This window comes from Pseudonaja textilis, chromosome 13 (genome assembly GCF_049901715.1).
Source record: "Pseudonaja textilis isolate UNSWEBS1 chromosome 13, rPseTex1.2, whole genome shotgun sequence".
Classification (NCBI taxonomy): domain Eukaryota; kingdom Metazoa; phylum Chordata; class Lepidosauria; order Squamata; family Elapidae; genus Pseudonaja; species Pseudonaja textilis.
Window position 1 is genome coordinate 5652594 of NC_142002.1, and position 20384 is coordinate 5672977.

General features: G+C 43.1%; 1 protein-coding gene across 2 annotated transcripts in view; it reads right to left on the reverse strand.

Annotated features, from left to right (window-relative positions):
- The window catches only part of ANKDD1A (ankyrin repeat and death domain containing 1A), a 33740-nt gene extending 14104 nt beyond the window's left edge, over positions 1–19636 (reverse strand). Inside the window, exons 1-7 of one of the 2 annotated variants that reach the window (XM_026709311.2) lie at positions 19323–19636; positions 15493–15596; positions 14117–14215; positions 12015–12113; positions 10006–10110; positions 6690–6788; positions 429–527 (exon numbers count right to left, since the gene is read on the reverse strand). In XM_026709311.2, coding sequence (XP_026565096.2) covers positions 429–527; positions 6690–6788; positions 10006–10110; positions 12015–12113; positions 14117–14215; positions 15493–15596; positions 19323–19356 — 639 coding nt within the window. In that variant the 5' untranslated portion in view covers positions 19357–19636. Of the gene's footprint in view, positions 1–428; positions 528–6689; positions 6789–10005; positions 10111–12014; positions 12114–14116; positions 14216–15492; positions 15597–19322 lie in introns of those variants that run through there. The other variant, XM_087941306.1, reaches the window with a different exon arrangement.
- Between the last annotated feature and the right edge of the window lie 748 nt (positions 19637–20384).

The window sequence follows — 20384 nt, forward strand, 5'->3', positions numbered from 1 at the left end:
GTTTTCTTGAAGATGCTTTGTTACCTGACTAGGTTACATTTTTAGTGAGATCCTTGGAACTCCCTGAGTTTGGTTGTTTTCTTGAAGATGTTTTATTACCTCACCACATTATATCTTCAGTGGGGTCCTTGGTGCTCTCTGAGCTTGGTTGTTTTCTTGCAGATGTTTCTGCAAGACACATCTTCAGTGCTAGGTCTGCAGAAAACAACTAAGAAACATCTGCAAGAAAACAAACAAGTTCAGAGACAGCCAAGAACTCCACAAACAACTAAATCATGGCAAGGGGCCAAGATAAGGATGACTGTGTCATACACCTGCCTTATGTCATGTAATCTGCTTTGGCTATTACCAAAACTCAAGAAAAAGAGTTGGCATTAAATTTCCATGTTTCCTATGCGGGAAAACATATTTTTCAGTTTTATACTCACTGCATTCTTGTCGTCCGGGTCCATGCCAACTTCTAGAAGTTTCTGCAATACGTCTGCATGTCCATTCATGGCTGCCAAATGAAGGGCTGTGTTCTTCTCCTGTAAACCAATGTGACATTCCATATTAAGGGGAGTAGAGCTGTCGTGGGGATCCAGTGGGAGAACAGGTGGAAATGTTCCTCTAAGTCTAAGTCATTGTGTCAGGCTACAGAACTTTTTCCCATTCAATTAGCAAGAATGAACTTCTGAAAACCAAACGTATCAAAAAGGAATCCTTTATTGAGATGAGACAATTCCTGTAGGAGTTCAAAGCAGCGTCTGAGGTCCCTCAGGCATACAGGGATACATAAGGGAGTTTAGAACCCCTCCGCTTATCTCAATGTGTATTTAGAGAAACAAAAGCCAGTATGTTAATTCCCCTCCCACCCCTTCTGTAGGAATGATCTTTCTCACAGTTTCCCAGAATGAACTTTTTCCAGAGATTCCCTGGATACATCTCACTGTGGAATTTTTATGATCTTCTCATCTCCTGGCTGTGCCTCTCAGAGGTGATAGGTTCTGACCATCTGGCTTTTCTCCCTCCATTGTATCATGTGTAGGTTATACAAATTCGTTATAAGGTTAAATATATTCAGGTTACATCAAGAAAGGATTTCTTTATCAGCCCCCACCCCCCTTTTCTTCTTCCACTGAAGAAATGACAGATACACGGATCTGACACGTTGTTTCTCAATCTTGGCCACTTTTAAGTTGTATGGACTTCAACTCCCAGAATTCTCCATCAGCCTGCTGGCTGGGGAATTTGGGGAATTGAATTCCACACATCTTAAATCTCTCCTTTTTTCAGTATATGTTTTATTTTTATTCATAAACATTTTGAATACAGTAAATTGTCAGGGCATATCATTTACGAAAAAGCAAAAAACCAACAAACAGAAGAATCAACATATGTACTAATAACAATAACAATAGTGTAGCAAAATAATTTTAACTAAATTTCTCTATGTATTAGCTTATTTATAATTCTCTTAATTATATCAACATGTTTATAGTTATCAACCCTCTTTGTATTTAATTCATACATAACAATAATCTTTCTTCACCTAATTTCAAACTCTAACCACTCGTAAAATCTGTTCCATGTTAAGTAATATTTTGTGTCTTCTTTGTCCTTTATTTTTAATGTCAATCTATCCATCTCTGCACAGTCTAGTATTTTCTGAATTACATCCTCCTCTGATGGGGTGTTCTCATTTTTCCAATATTGTGCAAATACAATCCTTGCAGCCGTCAATACATGCAAAACTAAATATATAATCCCTTTATCATATCCTTCTGGCATTATACCCAACAAAAATATTTCTGGTTTCAAATCTATGTGTTGCTTGATCATCTTTTCCAATCTTGTGTGTAATTTTGTCCAATTTTCTTGCTTTCATACAAGTCCACCAACATCTTAAATCTCTATGGATTTTCTAGCCCCAGGAATTCTGGCAGGCACAATACCATAAAATCAATCCATAAAAGTAAACTTCTGGGATTATATCTGATAATCATCATTATATTGGCTAATTGCTAATGGGTAGAGTATTAGCAATGAGAAAGCAAAATTCTAGTTTAAGATGCTGAAAAACAAAACAACTATTCTTTCAAACGAGGTGTTATTACGTTCATGGAAGGATGTAGTGTTGCAGTGTGGCACACCACAAGATCAGTTGCTTTGGGGTTTGCATGTAACATTGTGGTATACATAGAAAATGGAGGAATAGGTGTCACCACCTAATCCCCTTGCCCATCCAAAGCACCATCCAACGATCACATCTTCTAAGTTATGAATCCAAGAAAATAAGGGCATTAGTTAGTAAATTAATGCAGTCATCTCAAATTTGGAATTAACAGAGTCATTCCAAACCTTCATGTAAATATTTGAACATGACCTTGACTTGGATTTTATAATAAACTTTCAAACTTATTATTTACATCCTGCTTTTTTGTGGCCCCCGGCTTTCATAGCAGAGGGCAGACTTAAACCTGGCTTTCCCCAGTCTTAAGCAAATATTTTAACCACTATACATATTGTGTCAAACACTGATCAACTAGTGACCCAGCGGGCGGCAACTGTAGAATGGAACAGTTACCTTGGTGGAAGTACGCAAGAGCTGTGAAGGGGAAATAGCAATAGCACTTAGACTTGCATACCGCTGCGGAGTGCTTTTACAGCTCTCTCGAAGCAGTTTACAGAGTCAGCCTCTTGCCTCCAACGTTCTGGGTCCTCATTTTAATAACCTTGGAAGGTTGGAAGGCTGAGTCAACCTTGAGCCGGTCAGGATCGAACTGCTGGCAGTGAGCAGAATCAGCCTGCAATATTGTGCTCTAACCACTGCACCACCATAGCTCAGAGGCATGTCATTTGGGGAAAGGAGGGAGCATGAGAAAGAAACTCAAAATGATCCCACCTTGACCCCACTTGGCGTAAGATGGAGTAGAAAGAAATTCTGCCAGGCTTTCAAGTCGTTGTTGTTATACCTTACAACATAAAAGTGGCATTCCTGGAATCTTTGCAATATCTGTTCCTCTCCTGGCCTATCTGGAAGGGCAGATATCAACCCTGAAAGTTTGCCTTCTGGCCCCACTTATCCCAGGCAGAATCAAATGAGGGGTCCTTGTTGCTCTCCGAGCTTGGTTGTTTTCTTTGCAGACATTTCATTACCAACTAGGTATCATCATCAGTTGTAAGAAGGGAGGAGGGTTTGTGGGGAGTAGGAGGAGCAGCACCGTGGGGTCCTTGTTGTTCATTGAGCTTGTTTCCTTGCAGACATTTCATTACCCAAATTAGGTAACATCATCAGTTATAAGAAAGGAGTAGGGCTTGTAGAGAGGAGGAGGAGGAGGACTGTGGGGTCCTTGTTCTCTGAGCTTGTTTTCTTGCAGAAATTTCATTACCCAAATTAGGTAACATCATCAGTTGTAAGAAGGGAGTAGGCTTCACAGAGAGGAGGAGGAGGAGGAGGAAAAGGAGGAGGAGGAGGAGCACTGTGGGGTCCTTCTTTGAGCTCATTTTCTTGCAGACCTTTCATTAGACAAAACAGGTAACACCATCAGTGCTAGTCAATGCTCTAGCGCTGATAATATCACCTAGTTGAGTAATGAAACATCTGCAAGAAAATGAGTAAGCTCAGAGAGCACCAAGGACCCCTCATTCCAATCCTGATCTGCAAATATTCTCCTTTATTAAAATCGGAAGAAGGGGAGGATATTTAGAGTTTCTTTCTCGTGCCTTTTCCCAGAGAATTGAGTTCTCTTTTATTTTTTCACTGAACAGTTCTCAAATGCTTTTATTAAGTTCATTTTTATGTTCCATTCCAGCAGTAATGATAAATCCCCCAAAGGGCCTTCTGATTTTATACATCCTTGTTTTTCATGGCCGTGAAGCCCAAGAGGGCAGTACGGCTGCATCCACCTGAATTGGATGCCCAGTTATGAGGCCACTGCCGCATCCCCGAGGGAGGTTTTGTATATCATTACGTGGATCGTGTGTACAGGGAGTCCTCGGCTTACAACAATCTATTTAGTGACCTTTCTAAGTTACAACCAGGGGTGGAATTCTACCGGTTTGGACCGGTTCTATAGAACCAGTTGATTTGATTCTGTGCAGTTCGGAGAACTGGCAAATCGTGCTTCTGGCTGGCTCCACCCCTCTCCGCCCGCCCCTCCCCTCCCTGCCCAGTCAGTCCTTATTGCGCATGTGCGACATCGCTGACGGCGTTCTCCCTCGCCCAGTCACTCCTTAAGGTATTTATTTTTTTCCCTCTCCCGACAATCAGCTGTTCCGATGATCAGCTGTCTCCCGGGAACTCCCTCAATGTCTTACAGCTTTGCCCAGGAGGATTCCCTGAGGCCCAGGGGGCAAAAAAGGGCATGTGGGGGGGGGGGTTGCATGCACCCCCCTATGCTCTGTTTTTTGCCTTCCTGGGAGCAAAAACGTCCCCCCACCCCAGGAGGCTTGTCTGAGGCCTAGGAGGCAAAAAAATGGGGGGGTGCTGCAAGAAAGAAGAAGAAGCCACGCCCATCCAATCACCGGGCCACGCCCACCTAGCCACGCCCACAGAACCAGTTGTTAAAAAATTTGAATCCCACACCTGGTTACAACAGCACTGAAAAAAAGTGACTTATAACCATTTTTCCCCACTTATGATCATTGCAGCATCCTCGTGGTCATATGTTTTACATTTGGATGCTTGACCACTGACTCACATTTATGATGGTTGCAATGTCCCGGGGGGTCACATGATCCCTTTTTGTGCCCTTCTGGCAAGCAAAGTCAAGGGGGGGAAGCCAGATTCACTTAACAACTGTGTGACTGATTTAACAACCGCAGAGATTTACTGAACAACAGTGGCAAGAAAAGTTGTAAAATGTGCATCCTCATTTAACAAATGTGCTCTGACTCAGGCTTCGTAGACCGTAATTATTTACAAATGTGTTTTATAAACAAAACCTGTTTTATTGCAATGCTGGGAATTGTTTTTATTCCCAGCCGGAATTAATCTCAAACATTCCCCCAAGATAAGCACACACATTTCAGTTCTGTGAAGTGCTGCCAAAGCAGAAGTATCAAATTAACTAGAAAAGAAACCAACTGAAATACAAGAAAAATCAACCAAAGTATAAAGAGCTTCTAGGATGACTCAGAACTAATCAAATGACTTTGCTTCCTGCAAAGGTTTCATCACCTTGGCCTGACTTTTATCCCTTATGGGAGGGGCAATCACCTCCAAGCCTTACTCCCGAGTCGCCTCTGCACTGGATGCAGGACCCCCATCCAAGTCCTCTCCGGACTCCCTGACTGGTCCCCATTCTTCCCCCCTGTCCGATTCCACTACCATCTGCAACGGCTGCCGGCGAACCACAACAAAATGTTTCACGCAGGTTGCAACATGGGACAAAACTCACTTAACAAGTTTAGCAACCTAAGCTCTGGACTCAATTGTGGTTGTAAGTCAAGGACTACCATATACATTTGCCTTTCTTTTGTCATGTTCTCCTCAGATGCTAAATAAATCAATAATTATAGGAGGGATTTCTACTGCTTAGAAGCTGAATGGCTCACAAATCCAGGAATAATTTCTCTTCCTAGTACATATGAACCTGAACTTGGATCAAACTCTGAATGATTGTTTGATTTGTTTATCCCTAATGGTACCTCCTGAAGGTTTCATTGTAGACATGACTTGTTTAAACACCAGCAAACAGAGCTATACAAGTCTATTTACACAATTTATTTGCCTTCAATCATGCCGAACTTCTCCAGAAGGCATAAAAACATAACAATACTTTTCTAAACTTTATAATTCAATAAAAACTGGCTCCAGCTAACCCAGATGAACCACAGTTCCTTACTTGTATTGTTCTGGCTGGTAAAGTTTAAGGCACCCAAAGTGATTTGCAGACGGATGGGTTCTATATTAAACAAGGCAAGTAAATATAAGTGAGCCAGTTTGGTTTAGCGATTAAGAGGCTGGGCTAGAAACGGTTAGTGAGTTCTAGTCAATATGTGTATACATATACATATATATACATATATACATATATATACACACACACACACGCACACGCATATGGTTTATTGTATATATACAATAAATCAATGGGTGTGCATCTATGGAGATTCTCAGTCATTCAGGTCATGGTTGTCCCAAAGGTGTTTTTTTTAAAAGGCAACTCTGAATTTTCTTTCTTTGTTTTTTCCTTGAAGACATTTTGCTTCTCATCCAAAAAGATTCATTGGTTCTAGCAGGATGGTTTGGGAGAGGGAAGGTAGTTTTGACTTAATTCTTAGTTGGTCAGAAACAAACCTTCCATCTCCTCCACCAGAACTGAGGAAACTTCTTGGATGAGAAGCGAAACCTCCTCAAGGAAGAACAAAGAAAGTCCAGAATTGCTTTTTGGAAAAGCACCTTTGAATCGATGGCTTTGTTTAACGGAACAGCAGCATTTCGAGATAGGAGAGATTATGAGGAATAATTACAAGGTTTCCTGCACATTCTTGAATGAAAGTCAGGTTGGTGCTTTCCCCAAATATTTTATTTTATAGTTTGAGGGAAATCGATTGAATCTGAAGACCTCCCAAGATCCCTCCTAAGTCTGTTTTTCTGTTAATTGTGGAAAGCCTAATGGACGTCTATGAGAAAGATAGAAAGCTGGAGGATCCAAAAGATTCCGAGATTTTTGGCAAAACAATTCCCAGGTCTTTTTTCAAACCTTGTCTTTGATGCTGTGAGAAGAGCCCAGGCCCAGGAGAAAGTCCACCACCTCCAGATGCCCTTTCTCGGCAGCCAGGTGAAGGGCTGTCCTGCCCACCTACAAGGAGAGAAAGAGAGAGGGGGAAAAAGAGGGAAGGGAGAGGAAGAGAAAACCAGGCGGTGAAAACTGCAGAAAATTGGATTTTGGTACAGGTAGCCCTCGACTTATGACCATAACTAAGCCCAAAATGTATGTCACTAAGTGAGACATTTGTTAAATGAGTTTTGCCCCATCTTATTACTTTTCTTGCCACAGTTGTTAAGCGAATCATTGCAGTTGTTAAGTTAGTAATATGTCTGTTAAGTGAATCTGGTTCCCCATTGACTTTGCTTGTCGGAAGGTGATCACACTGCAGCCGTCATAAATAGGAACCAGTTGCCAAGCATCAGAATTTTGATCAGGTGACCATGAAGATGCTGCAATGGTTGTATGTGTGAAAAACGGTCATAAGTCACTTTTTTCAGTGCCGTTGTAACTTTGAACAGACACTAAAAAAAACCTTTTGCATTATCTGCTGTCATTATCTGCCCTTGTTAGAGTCGGACTCTGAGGGAGAGGAGGAACAGCCCACAGGGGGCGGAGGTGTGGCTCCAGAGGTTGTGGAGGAGGCTGGGGAAGGGCAGAGGCTAGCTGGGCATTTAGAGGAAGACCCAGGCCCATCCTCTATTCATCCTAGGACACGCAGGGAGGAATGGAGAAGGAAACAACTTGGCTTGCGAGAGAGGAAGCGGCTATGAGCCCCCTCATTGGTTGCAGCTGGGGAGAATAGTATATAAGAGAGACGGTTAAAACACAGCTGTTGCCAGAAGCAAAGTGTGTTTTATTTTGGGCTGAAGTTATCTTGGTTGGCATCCTTCCAACAGACTGTGCCTTATCTCCTTGAAGTTGGTAATTACTTATCCTGGTCTGTTGTGGAAATTCCTTCATTGTAGTTTGTTTTAGTGTTTTATTTCACCTCTATCTGTTCATTAAGTTCAGACTGTATTGCTTTCTTTCGAAGACTATTTTTGAGTAAGTTTTATCTCCACCTGAGAATTATTGAACAGTGGGGCCAAGTTGGAGGCATTAAAGGACATTTATTTACGTTTTCGATTTTGTTATGTTTGTGTTACACTCTGGGTCATCACATCTACATTTAACATTCATGTCAATGAAAGACAATAAAATCGGCTTGGAGGAATTCTGCTGCAAGAGGCTTGCATTCAGAACAAAAAATTATCAATGGATTCAATGCTGATCTTTTCATTTTAGCTTTGGTTCTGGATAAGAGTACGTGGCTTCAGATATCGTGGGCACTCCATCACTGGAGGTTTTTAAGAGGAGATTTATCTGAAATGGTATAGGGTCTCCTGCTTGAGCAGAGGGTTGGAATAGAACAGTGGCCGCCAACTAGTGGGCCGGGGACCACTGGTGGTCTTCAAGAAAATGTTGGTGGTCCACAGAGAAATGTCACCCCCAAAGTACCTCCCAAAACAATTAATCTGGGCTGCGCAGGAACACAAGGCTTGCGTTGCTTGCATTGCGAACAACACTCGACTCACATGCCTCACCTGGCCACCGGGTTGCTTCTTTCCACTTCTTTCTTCTTCTGCCTTTGGCTGCATGCAAGGAAAGCAGCAAAAGTCTTTCTTTCTCTCCCCCAAACTCTGCCAGAAATGAGTCTTTGAGACCCTGCAAGGCATCCCGCTCCAAGTGGGTACACCGGAAAAGACTCATTTCTGGCAGAGTTTGGGGGAGAAAGACTTCTGCTTCTACTGCTTTCCTTGCTACTTTCCTTGCATGAAGCCAAAAGTCTCTCTCACTCTCTCTCTCTACCTGAGAACGGAGCTGGAGCTGCAATCCCAAATAGAGAATGATCAATCGGTAGGAAAACGGGGTGGTGAATTTTCCTGCAGACTTTTTTGGGGATTTTCCCAGGGTCTCTGATCCGCGGGATTTAAAATTATGAGTTTGGTGGTCCCTGAGGTCCAAAAGGTTGGTGACCCCTGGACTAGAAGAACTCCAAGGTCACTTTCAGATTTTATTCTGTTCTGTTTTGTTCTGTTCTGTTCCCCTCTGCTCTACTGATAAAAGAGGAAAAGTTGGTCTGCTAGTTTTCAAACTTTCTAGCCTCAGAGATTCTTTCCACATTAGGAAACTAAAACCTCTAGTATATTGTGAGTTTGTGTTGAAAGAGTTGGTGTTTTTATTAAAATGATCAAAGCAGCCTCACACCATTATGGTGCAAACATTGTCCTTTCTTGTACTTCATACACAAAAAGGCTGCAGCTTAGCAGTCATGACGGCAGTGCTGTTTGGTCATTGTGCGCTCCCCGTAGATGCAACTTTGGCAAAACATTCTGGGAAACTCTTTCTGGCATGCTGTCAATTATGAACCCCTGCTCAGCCAATTGGACCCACCATTTGGAGGCTGACTTAGGACACATTTAGCAACACTGCCCTGTGGCAAAGCATCAAATGAAACAATCTATGGAAAGCGATTCTTTTGGTCTGTTGGGGCCTTCTGGAATTTTGAGAAGGTGTTGAGGGTGCTCTCAGAAAATGGCCACCAAGGAAGACACAACCAGTTACAAAGTTGGAAGTGAACAGAAATATCCATCTGGTTTCATATTGGAATCTCCAAACTACATAGGTCTACACAATCCCTATTTTATAATTAAATCCTGGTTTAACAAATAAAATGTCTTATTGGGCAAGTAATCTGTTGGAGGAGGAGGAGGAGGAGAAGGAGAAGAAATGGAGGAGAAGGAGGAGAAAGAGGAGGAGGAAAAGAAAGAAAGAAAGAAAGAAAGAAAGGAAGAAAGAAAGAGGAGGAGAGAAGGAAAAGGAGAAGGAAGAGAAGAGGAGGAGGAAGAAGAAATGGAGGAGGAGAAAGAAAGAAAGAAGAAACAGGAGAAGGAAAGGAGGAAGAAGGAGAAGGAGAAGAAAAAGAAAGACAGACAAAAAAGAAAGAAAGAAAGAAAGAAAGAAAGAAAGAAAGAAAGAAAGAAAGAAAGAAAGAAAGAAAGAAAAGAAACAGGAGGAGGAGGAGGAGGAGGAGGAGGAGGAGGAGGAGGAGGAGGAGGAGGGAGGAGGAGGAGGAAGAAGAAGAAGAAGAAGAAGAAGAAGAAGAAGAAGAAGAAGAAGAAGAAGAAGAAGAAGAAGAAGAAGAAGAAGAAGAAGAAGAAGAAGAAGAATCTTAAAGTACATTAGAACTTAAAGGCACCCTGTTGGGGATCCCAGAACAATTCATTGACCTGGGGAAAGGGAGACTACACATAACCTAAAGGTTTACCTTATCTTTCTTTTCCAGCTGCACATCTTCCAGATCTTCCACGATGAACTTCATCACCTTGAGATGACCCCTTTGGGCAGCACAGTGTAGGAGGTTGTGGCCATTCTGAAAAAAATAAGGATGAGGGATTCAAGGTGTGGAGGAATAAATCAGCCACCTGCCCCATCTTGGTCTTCAGGTCCCAGGTAATGCTACCGTTCACAGCTAAGACCTCTAAGCAGGAATGTCCTAGGAGAAGATCATAAAAGTCAAGATGGGGGATATGATTGAAAGGTTGAGGCCCCACCCCCTTGTAATGCTGGAAAAAAGGGGGTGGAGTTTGAATCATGTAATTGCAGCAGACATTTTATTTTATTTTTTATTTTTTAAATAAACTTTATTAGTTTTACTTTTTAAAAACAACAACAACACAGCTACAAAGTATATACAACAAAAAGATTTAACAGATCTTGGCATGGGCCAAGAGAGAAAGAGAGGAAAGCTTGAGAGAGGAAAGAGGGAAAAGGAAGGGAAGGGTGGGGAGGAACATGGGGATAACAGAAGTAGAGAAAACAATTATAATAAAACCATATTTTTGTGACTGTCTGTAAAGTCTTTTCTTCTTCCAGACTATCGTCGGCAGTGCTTTTCTTTATCTCTGCCTCGGAGGCCTCGGCCTTAATTTTCTTAGAGGTGATCTATCTTTGATTAAGCCAAACGTACAAAGGATTCCAATTGCTATAATAGGTTGAAGATTCTTTATTTTTAATGCTTGGGTTAGTTTGTCCATTTCGGCGCATTGTAAGATTTTCTGAATAACCATAAGATCAGTGGGGATAGAGGGTAGTTTCCAGCACTGGGCAAATGCCAGTCTGGCCGCGGTTAAGATGTGGATTGTAATATACTTTGACTTTTTGGATATTTGTTTATCAAAAATTCCTAGAAGGAAGGACTCTGGTTTGTACTCAATTTGTTCCATGGTTATTTCCTCTAGCCAGTGTCTAATTTAACCCCTAACTTAATGGTCTTGTCCTAAGGGGAAGGTCAAAAAATGCTTTCCAAGATTGAGTTTTTAGAAGTGGAGATCGCATATGAAGAAAGCAGCTGTCCATTTTTTTTAAAAAAATTAGTTCCTTCCCCCATGTGTGAAATTTCACTGCCTGTTGCCAAGCAAATGAAAAGCTGCCATGAAAGAAGCACTTTTTTTTCTATGCTTTGCAACTGTCAGCTCCTATTTTATTCCTTCTGAGTCAGCATTGATTAAAGCATGCACAGGGTTGCATTGCTGGTTCCATACAGTATTGTGGGATGAAAACAATTCTAAGCTCTCCAACATATGTGTCTTGAATGCCCCAGCCCCCAAACTGTCTTCCCTGAAACTACCTTTAAAGTAATTTCCTCATATTTCAGCCGGGTGTTGTCTCAAAGCTACTTGAATCAATCCTATTGCTCTCTTTCACTCAGAATGTAGATCCACCCTACTTGTGTTCAAAATAGTTCTAAAACACTTGGCTTTTTTCCCAGATCTTGGGTTGCATTTGTGTTCGATTGTCTTTAATGGCTCTTTTCCTTCTGGCATATTTTTCGTATGGTTGTTTTTACTTTATGCTGTAAATGTATGGGGGTGATGAGTGACTTTCTCCCCTTCTCAATAAATATATTATGTGAACAGCCACTATTTCTCTAATAGACCTGGCTGAATATGTTGCATGAACAAAGCATGGTGTTTTCACACCCAGAAGACGCAATATATATATTTTTTCTGCAGATCTTGATGGCATAGGAGCCAGCTGCTCCCAATTTTATTGATGCCACCATGACAGAATGTGCATTGTGTCCACAAAATACAAGTTTCCCCCTCTCATAATATCCCTGTCATGTTGCATGGAAGTATGCTAAGAAGGGAGTTTGCATCTCAATGTTGTGATTGCCTCCTTCGGCTATCCATGTTCTTGCATTCATTTCTTCCTATGGAATCCATAGAAAGTTTGTCAGTGGAGACCCCCAAGCCAGAAAAAAAAATACCCTACCTTATTTACACAGTTGACTTTAGCACCAGCATTGACCAGGACCTGAAGGACACGTAAATGACCAAACCAAGACGACAGAAGAAGTGCACTCATCCCAAACTGGAAAACAGGAGGATGAGAAAAGGAAAGTTAGAACATAGAATCATAGGGTTGGAAGGGACCTCAAAATCTTCTAGTCCAACTCTCTGCTCAAGGCAGCAGACCTTATACCAGAGGTGGTATTCAGCAGGTTCTGACCAGTTCTGGAGAACTGGTAGCGGAAATTTTGAATAGTTCAGAGAACCGCCAAATATCACCTCTGACTGGCCCCGCCCCCATCTATTCTCTGCCTTCCGAGTCCCAGCTGATTGGCTGGGTCTTCTTTGGTTGCCCTGCACAGAAGAACAGAGCTGTAAAGCAGGTTAGTGGGGTGGGGAGGGAATGGGGATTTTGCAGTAACCTTCCCCTGCCACGTCCACCAAGCCACGCCCAGAGAACCAGTAGTAAATTTTTTTTGAATCCCACCCCTGCCTTATACCATCCTGGTTAAATGGTTGTCCTTTCTATTTTTGAAAACCTCCAGTGATGGAGCACCCACAGCTTCTAGAGGCAGACTGTTCCACTGGTTAATTGTTTTCGCTGTCAGGAATGTTCTCCTTAGTTCTAAATTGGGTCTTTCTTTAATAAGTTTCCACCTGTTACTTCTTATTTTTTTAATTTTTTATTTATACATTTTTTTCTTTACTTAACATATGTGCTTAGTAAAACAGTGTACTGTCTGAGTCAGTTTGGTTATACTAAGTAATACTAATAACGGTGATAATATTGGTAATTATAGTAATAATATTATTTATTTATAATATAATCTTTCTTCATTTACTTATACATAGTAATAATCTTTTGTCTTCAAATTTCTCCCCCTTTTATCTAGCCACTGATAAAACAAATCCCATGTTAAAAAATATTCTGTTTGTTCCTTATCCTTTACTTTGAATGTCAATCTATCCATCTCCGCGCAATCTAATATCTTACCCCTGTTACTTCTTGTCCTGTCCTCCTGTGCTTTGGAAGACAAGTCCACCCCCTCTTCTCTGTGACAGCCCTCAAGCACTGGAAAACAGTTGTCATGTTCGCCCACCCCACCCCCAATCCTTCTCTTCAATAGGCTAGACATAACAGATAACAGATAATCAGAGTTGAAAGGGACCTTGTAGGTCATCTAGTCCAGCCCCCCACCCAAGCGGAAGACTTTATACCATTTCTGCAAGATGGCAGTCCAATCTCTTCCTGAAAGTCTCAAGTGATGAAGCTCCCACAACTTTCAAAGGCAACTTCTGTTCCATTGGTTGATCATTCTCACTGTCAGAAAATTTCTTCTTATTTCCAGGTTAAATCTCTCCTTGTTCAGTTTCCATCCATTATTCCTTGTCTGGTCTTCAGGTGCTTTGGAAAATGAATTGACCCCCTCTTCTATGTGGCAGCCCCTCAAATATTGGAAGACTGCTCTCCTGTCTCCCCTGGTCCTTCTCTTTACTAGACTAGCCAAGCCCAGTTCCTGCAACCGTTCATCGTATGTTTTAGTCTCCAGTCCCCTAATCATCCTGGTTGCTCTTCTCTGTACTTTTTCTAGAGTCTCAACATCTTTTTTATAATGTGGTGAACAAAACTGGACGCAGTACTCTAGGTGTGGTCTTACTAAGGCTTTATACATACTTAGCTCCCTTAACTATTTATTATTTGATTTAAACATCAGATTCTATATCATCTTTCTTGCTTTTCAGCAACAAACATTTATCCTTGGCCAAAGAAGCAAAAAATCAACTGATCTTGATTTCCATAGAAACTTACAGTGTTAAAGGAATGCAAATGACAAGATAATCCCATTTTCCTCTACAACCTAAAAGTCAATAAAACGAGCCTTTGGAATGGCGCAAAAATAAGCTGACGGAGCTTCTGGCACTTTTTTTTCAAAAAGGATTTCTTCAAAATAGTCTTGACTTTAAAAAATGGACTCTCGTAGCTTCTCAAACATTGAAAAGTGTTTGAGAAGCTAGGAAAAAAAAAATCTCTGAATATAAGTGACATGTTACTCATTGTAAACAAAGCATGGCAAAAAAGCTCACACTGTCTTCACCGTTCACGGAGGCTTCGTGTTCCAGGAGAAGGTGGACTGCCTGTTCATGGCCAGCTCCTGCAGCCCAGTGGAGAGCGGTCCTGTCTATCTGGAAAGAAAGAGAAATTAAGCCAGGAGAGCAACTTTGTTCCCCTTGTTTGTCTCTGTCAAAGTTGCGCAAGTCTAAAGTCACCCGCATTCTGTTCTTCATTGGCTTAGTCCTTCTGTCAACAGACAGACTCCTAAGGAGCAAGCTAAAAGAGACGGCCTCAGCCTGGATCACCACATGGTGACCTTGCCAATGCCAAGTGTCTATGGAGTTTTTCAGTCATCCAGGTCATGGTTGTCCCAAAGGTGCTTTATCAAAAGGCAACTGGACTTTGTTTTTCCTTGAAGACGGTTCATTTCTCCTCCATGAACTGAAGAAGCTTCTTGAATGAGAAGTGAAATGTCTTCAAGGAAAAAGAAAGTCTAGTTGCCCCTTGAAAAAGCATTATTGGGAACTTACCAGTTTCCCCCACCCCCACCCCAGTCTCTGCTCCTATCCAACTGAGACAAATTAGAAGCAGTCAGTAGTAACACTGGTTGATCTGAAAGAGCCCTGGAATTTACAAAGGCAGGAACCTGATGGAAACTTCTGAGCCACATCTATCTCTTGGTTGTCTTTTGTTAGGGGCAGCGTATGTGGACTGTAAATCCGTGCATGACCACTAGATAGTAGCAGTGAGATGCAGACCATATCTCTTGGCTCCCACCTAATGGCTGATCAGCTATCTGCAGTCCTGAGATGAAAACCATGATCTTATAATGCAAGTCCATGGGAAGACATTTTTACAACCAGACTTACATTCCACTTGTTTGTGGGTAGGACTGCTTTGGAAAGGAAAGGGGTCATCTTGTTTCTTCTCAAAGCTTTAGTGCTGCCCTCCTCATTATTTCCTGGATCTAGCAATAGTTACCCGATCCTGGTGCTTTATTAATTATCAATTAACCAGTGGAACAACTTGCCTTCAGAAGCTGAGGGTGCTTCACCACTGGAAGTTTTTAAGAAGACAGAAGGACAGCCATCTGTCTGAAATGGTATATGGTCTCCTGCTTGAGCTGGGGGCTGGACTAGAAGACCTCCAAGATCCCTTCCAGCTCTATTCCGATTGATTAAAACACCTGGGATAGGAGACCAGCAATCTCTCAATAGGATTGGCCTCCTCCGTTTATTCTTCCCACCTCTTTTTTTCACGCCATCCCAATTTGCCAAAGTGCATTCCACAAGTAACACAAAGCATCACACTTCAGGATTTAAATTTTGAGAAACAGGGACACAGAGAGGTACAAATCTTTGCCAAATAGCCCCGTTCTATACCTCCCACACCCAGTTAAAATACCCACGTTATTCTTTGCTTTGACATCCACCCCTCTCTTGATCAGCTTGATCATGGACGCCGTGTCGTTTTGTTTGGCCGCATCGTGGAACATCTTCTCCGAAAGGAGCACTTGAGAGAAGGAAAGGGCTTGTTAAAGATGGTTAAAATTATAAAGTGAAAATTCAGGGGAGGGTTTGGGGGGCTGGATGCAGAACAGAGGGTCAGCACAGATCTCTTTCAGTCTTAATTCTTAACAACCGCCTTACTTAGCAAGAGTCTAGTCCCAATTGTAGGAATGAGTCTATAATATTTAACTCTACATTATATCGCTGTAACATCTTGCCTGTCAATGACTTCTTCAGCTTCAACCACAATAATATATGGACAAACAACCGATACAAGTTCAAGGTAAACCGCTTCAAACTCAATTGCAGAAAATATGACTTTAGGAACAGAGTGGTCAATGCCCGGAACGCCCTACCCAACTCCATTGTTACAGCCTCAACCCAAGGGTGGGATTCTACCGGTTCCGTCCACCTCTGTAGATATGGTTGCTCTGAAAAGTAGCAGATATAGAGCATACATAGAACCGGTTCTATGTCTCCTGCTGTTTTGGCCCACCCGCCTGCCCGCCTGGGCTCTTACCTGACCTTTATTTTCCGCTTTTTCAACCACAGCTCCTTTGCGTGACACAGCTGCAGTTGAAAAAGCAGGAAAAATGAGCTTTTCCAACCACTGCACACTTGCACGCACGCTGCTCAACAAGTCATAAATTGCACTCGCGCGACTCACGTGTGACGCAGAGCAACAGAACTGGTAGTTATACCAGTCTGATCCCTTCCCTGCCTCAACCCCTTGCAGCTTCAATCTCAAACTGCCTTCCATGGACCTCACCTCATTCCTAAGAGGTCCTTAAAGGGGCCATGCATAAGCACACCAGCGTGCCTACTGTCCCTGTCTTATTGTCCCCATTTATCTGTATTTACTTCCTTTGTTCTTGTTTATGTTCATATTTATACTTGTTATCTTGTACATGTTTGACAAACAAATAAAATAAAAAAAATAAAATAAGGTTGATGTTTCCTTTGCTGCTTTCTCAGGAGGGAAAATTGCAGCATAGAAGGAAAAGTATAACAAAACTATCTGGATCCCTGTGCTTCGTGATGAAACTTTGGGATCGGGTTATGCAGGAGAAATTTGGTTCACCATCCATTGGCTCAGTGGTGGTCGGTGACTGAAACACATAAGGGAATATGGCCTCCACTGCCTTCAGTCCAGAAGCAAGTTCCAGAGGTGGAAGGTGTAGACATTTTGGTGAGGTACCGACGTTTAGTACTGTAAGGAGCCCCAGGCTGCTCCTGAGGAAGGAGTGAAACATCTGGCGGTTTGAACTGAGGTAACGGAATGTGAGGAAATTGGCAGTTGGAACAGAGTTCTTTTCAGGTGGAGCAGAACTCCTTAGCATCAGAGCTTGTTAATAATAATATAGGAAATACTAATGCTCTGATGGTCATTTCGAAAAATCCTTTCTTAGTGAGCATCTAGAAGCCAAGAGGAACATACGTGCCAAATTTCAAGTTTGTAGGCTTTACAGTTCTGGAGATTTTGTGATGATGCCTGAGTGGTATTTAGCTTTTATATATATATAAAATATAAGAATCATAGAATCATATATACATATATATGATTGCAAAAGCTCTCCCATAACTTATTTTTCTCTATGCCATAATGTTCCACCTCAGAAAACTCACACAAAGAACACGTCCTTCTATTGTTCTACTTCATTTGAAAAGGGACTCAAAGCATGATCAGGAAATAAATGCAGAAATATGATCCACTATGTAATTTCTCCCTTTCTCCCTTTCCGGAGAAAGAACTACTATTTATTTATTTATTTATTTATTTATTTATCAAGCAATTATAAGATAATAGGTATAAGTATAAATATAGTTATGAATACATGAAATGGATACATATAAGAAAAATAAAAAGAAACAATAGGTCAGGGATGGTAGGCACGTTGGCGTGCTTATGCACGCCACCTACAGACCTCTTAGGAAAGGGGTGAGGTCAATAGTAGAAAGTCTAAGGTTAAAGTTTTTGGGGTTTGGGGGAGAATCCACAGAGTCAGGTAGAGTATTCCAAACATTGACCACTCTGTTGCTGAAGTCGTATTTCCTGCAATCAAGTTTGGTGCAGTTTATCTTGAGTTTGTATCTTTTGTTTGCTCTTGTGTTGTTATGGTTGAAGCTGAAATATTCATTGACAGGTAGGACATTGCAATGTATGATTTTATATACTATACTTAGATTGGACCAAAGGCGGCATAGTTCTAGATTTTCTAGGTCTAGAATTTCAAGTCTGGTGGCATAAGATATTCTTCAATGAGTAGAGGAGTGGAGAACTCTTCTTGTGAAATATTCTGGACTTTCTCAACTGTGTTAATATCAGATATGGAATTTGGGTTATATGACTCATTGCTGAGTACAGTCGAACAACGCTATAATAAGTCACATTAAGAGACGTACAAATGGGCTGTGTGTTCCTTTGTTTTGTGGTGACTTTCTAGTCTTCCTCAGAGTCACCTTGAATAGTGAGATGGGTGGCATACAGGTAGACCTTGACTTACGGCCATGACTGGGCCCCAAATTTCTGTTGCTAAGCAAGACAGTTGTTAAGTGAGTTTTGCCCCATTTTACAACCATTATTGTTAAGTAAATCACTGTGGTCACAAAGTTAGTCCCATGGTTGTTAAGTGAATCTGGCTTTGTTGTCAGAAGGTCGCAAAAGGGGATCACATGAGCCAGGGACACTGCAACTGTCATAAATACGAGTCAGTTGCCAAGCCTCTGAATTTTGATCACGTGACCATGGGGGGGAGGGCTGCAATGGTCATAAGTGTGAAAAAACGGGTCATTTTTTTTTTAGTGCTGCTGTAACTTCACAAGCTGAGGACTACCTAGCTGTATAAATGTAATAATGTAACATAATAAATAAATAAAATCTGAAATATTCTTGGACGATCAGGATATAGATCTACTATCACTCCCTTTTCTCCTCCTCCTTCCTAAACCAACAACCACCATAACACCTAGAATCCCTCCTCTGGTGAGACTGGCAGTCATATCAATTGCTGAATAAAACGAATAAAGAGAGAAGGTACAAAAAAAGCAGGCCTATATTTTAACTGATCCGATGGGTTTAGCTTGTCAGTTCAGCCCCTGCGATTGGAAAAAAAGAAAAAAGAAACATCTGGCTTAAAGTTTGTAAACCTGGATAGTTGCACTTTGAGGGACAAGCCATTCATTTCTGCCCATAACCATTGCCAATATGATTCCACCCCCCACACACACCTCCACCGACCTAATAATTCTCTAAACCTTGAAGTCAACAGGGTGGGGAGTTGGTAGAGGGGTGTGGGTGGAACCCCAAATGCTAAAATTAGTATTCTAGAACCAAGGAGTTTCCGCCGACCCTTGCGGGATTTTGACCCTGAATCACAGTTGGTTGGTGGCAATGCCCTCCCCCCGTGCTCTCCCCCGTCTTCCAACTGTCCCCCACCCCAATCCAAAAGGTTGCGATTTGGGCTCCCGTCTTTTCACGGACGACAAGCAGGCTGAAGATCGCGCGGCGGCGGTGGAACCCAGCAGGGATCTGTCGCTGCTTCGGGCCACCTCCCTTCCTCCGGTTCTTCCCCCCACCCACCAAGGAAGGGACCCTTCCGCGACCCCTCCACCCCAGCCCTTCAACGACGGCCCCGCCGGGCTGATCTCCTCGCTCTCGGCCTCCCGACCTGCCGGCGCCCCGAGGCAGGGACCAGTCCCCAGGCGCGCGCCTCCCTCGCCCCATACTCACGCGTGTCCTCCTCGGAAGCCAAGTCGTCCTCCATGCCTCCGGCAAAGCTCACCGCCCGAGCATCCCCGTCGTTCCGGTGGGGGACGGGGGACGGGACGCCCCTTCGAGGCGGACGCGGCCGGGGTCCGCCCGAGGGTGGCTGCGGCTCCGGCCTCCTCCGTCCCTCGCCAGAGCCGGCCTAAAAATAGCCTGGTTAAGCGTCGCCCAGGAAAGGGAGGGCGATTTGGGGGGGGGGGAAGCGGGGTGGAGTGGGGGAGTCGAACCTGCCTCGATCCGAGGACGAGGCTGCCCGCGGCCGCGCTCCACGCGCGCTCCCGGGGCCGCGCCCGCGCCCGGGCGGCACCCGCCTGGCTCCAATGGGCGCCTTGTGGCCATGCCCGAGGGACCCGACGGGCTACGAGGAGGAGGGCCGGGAGGGAGGTGAAAACGAGGAACTCCGGGGGGGTTGGCTGTTTTTTTTTCCCTTCGCTGCAGCAATTTCTCCGCCGACTCTTCCCACAAATTAGATATAGTGCATGATATAACATTTCTTTTCCTTTCCCTAGCCTTCCCTTTCCTCTTTGCTTCCCCTTCCTCGCCATTCCATCCCCTTCCCCTATCCTTTCCCTTGCCTCTTCCTCTTTCCTTCCCCTTCCCCGTCGTTCCTTTTCCTTGCCTCTTTCCTTCCCACTTTCCTTTTCCTCCCGTTCCCTTCCCCTTGTCTTTATAAAGACCCAAGATAACGCTAACCAGGTTAAAAGACACTCAGAGGACGGACGCCGACTTGCCTCCTCGCCCTCAGCTTTTACTTGAAACCCCGCACGGGTCGATTTTGGAACCGGAGAGGATGAAGGGAAAACGTCTCTCGGCTGAAAGTTGCAGGGAGAATATCTTTACCGTCTCCTGGAGGGGAGGCGACTAGATCAATTTGATCTTCCTTTTGGACACTATGCCAGTTGCGGCACCCTTCGCCGTTACAGACATGCTAATTTAATGGTACCGTTGGAAGAGCTGAAAGACCAGGTTAAGGGACAGATCAAATGGAGAAAATGTATCTGTGCGGTGGGCTAAAAGGAGTAGATT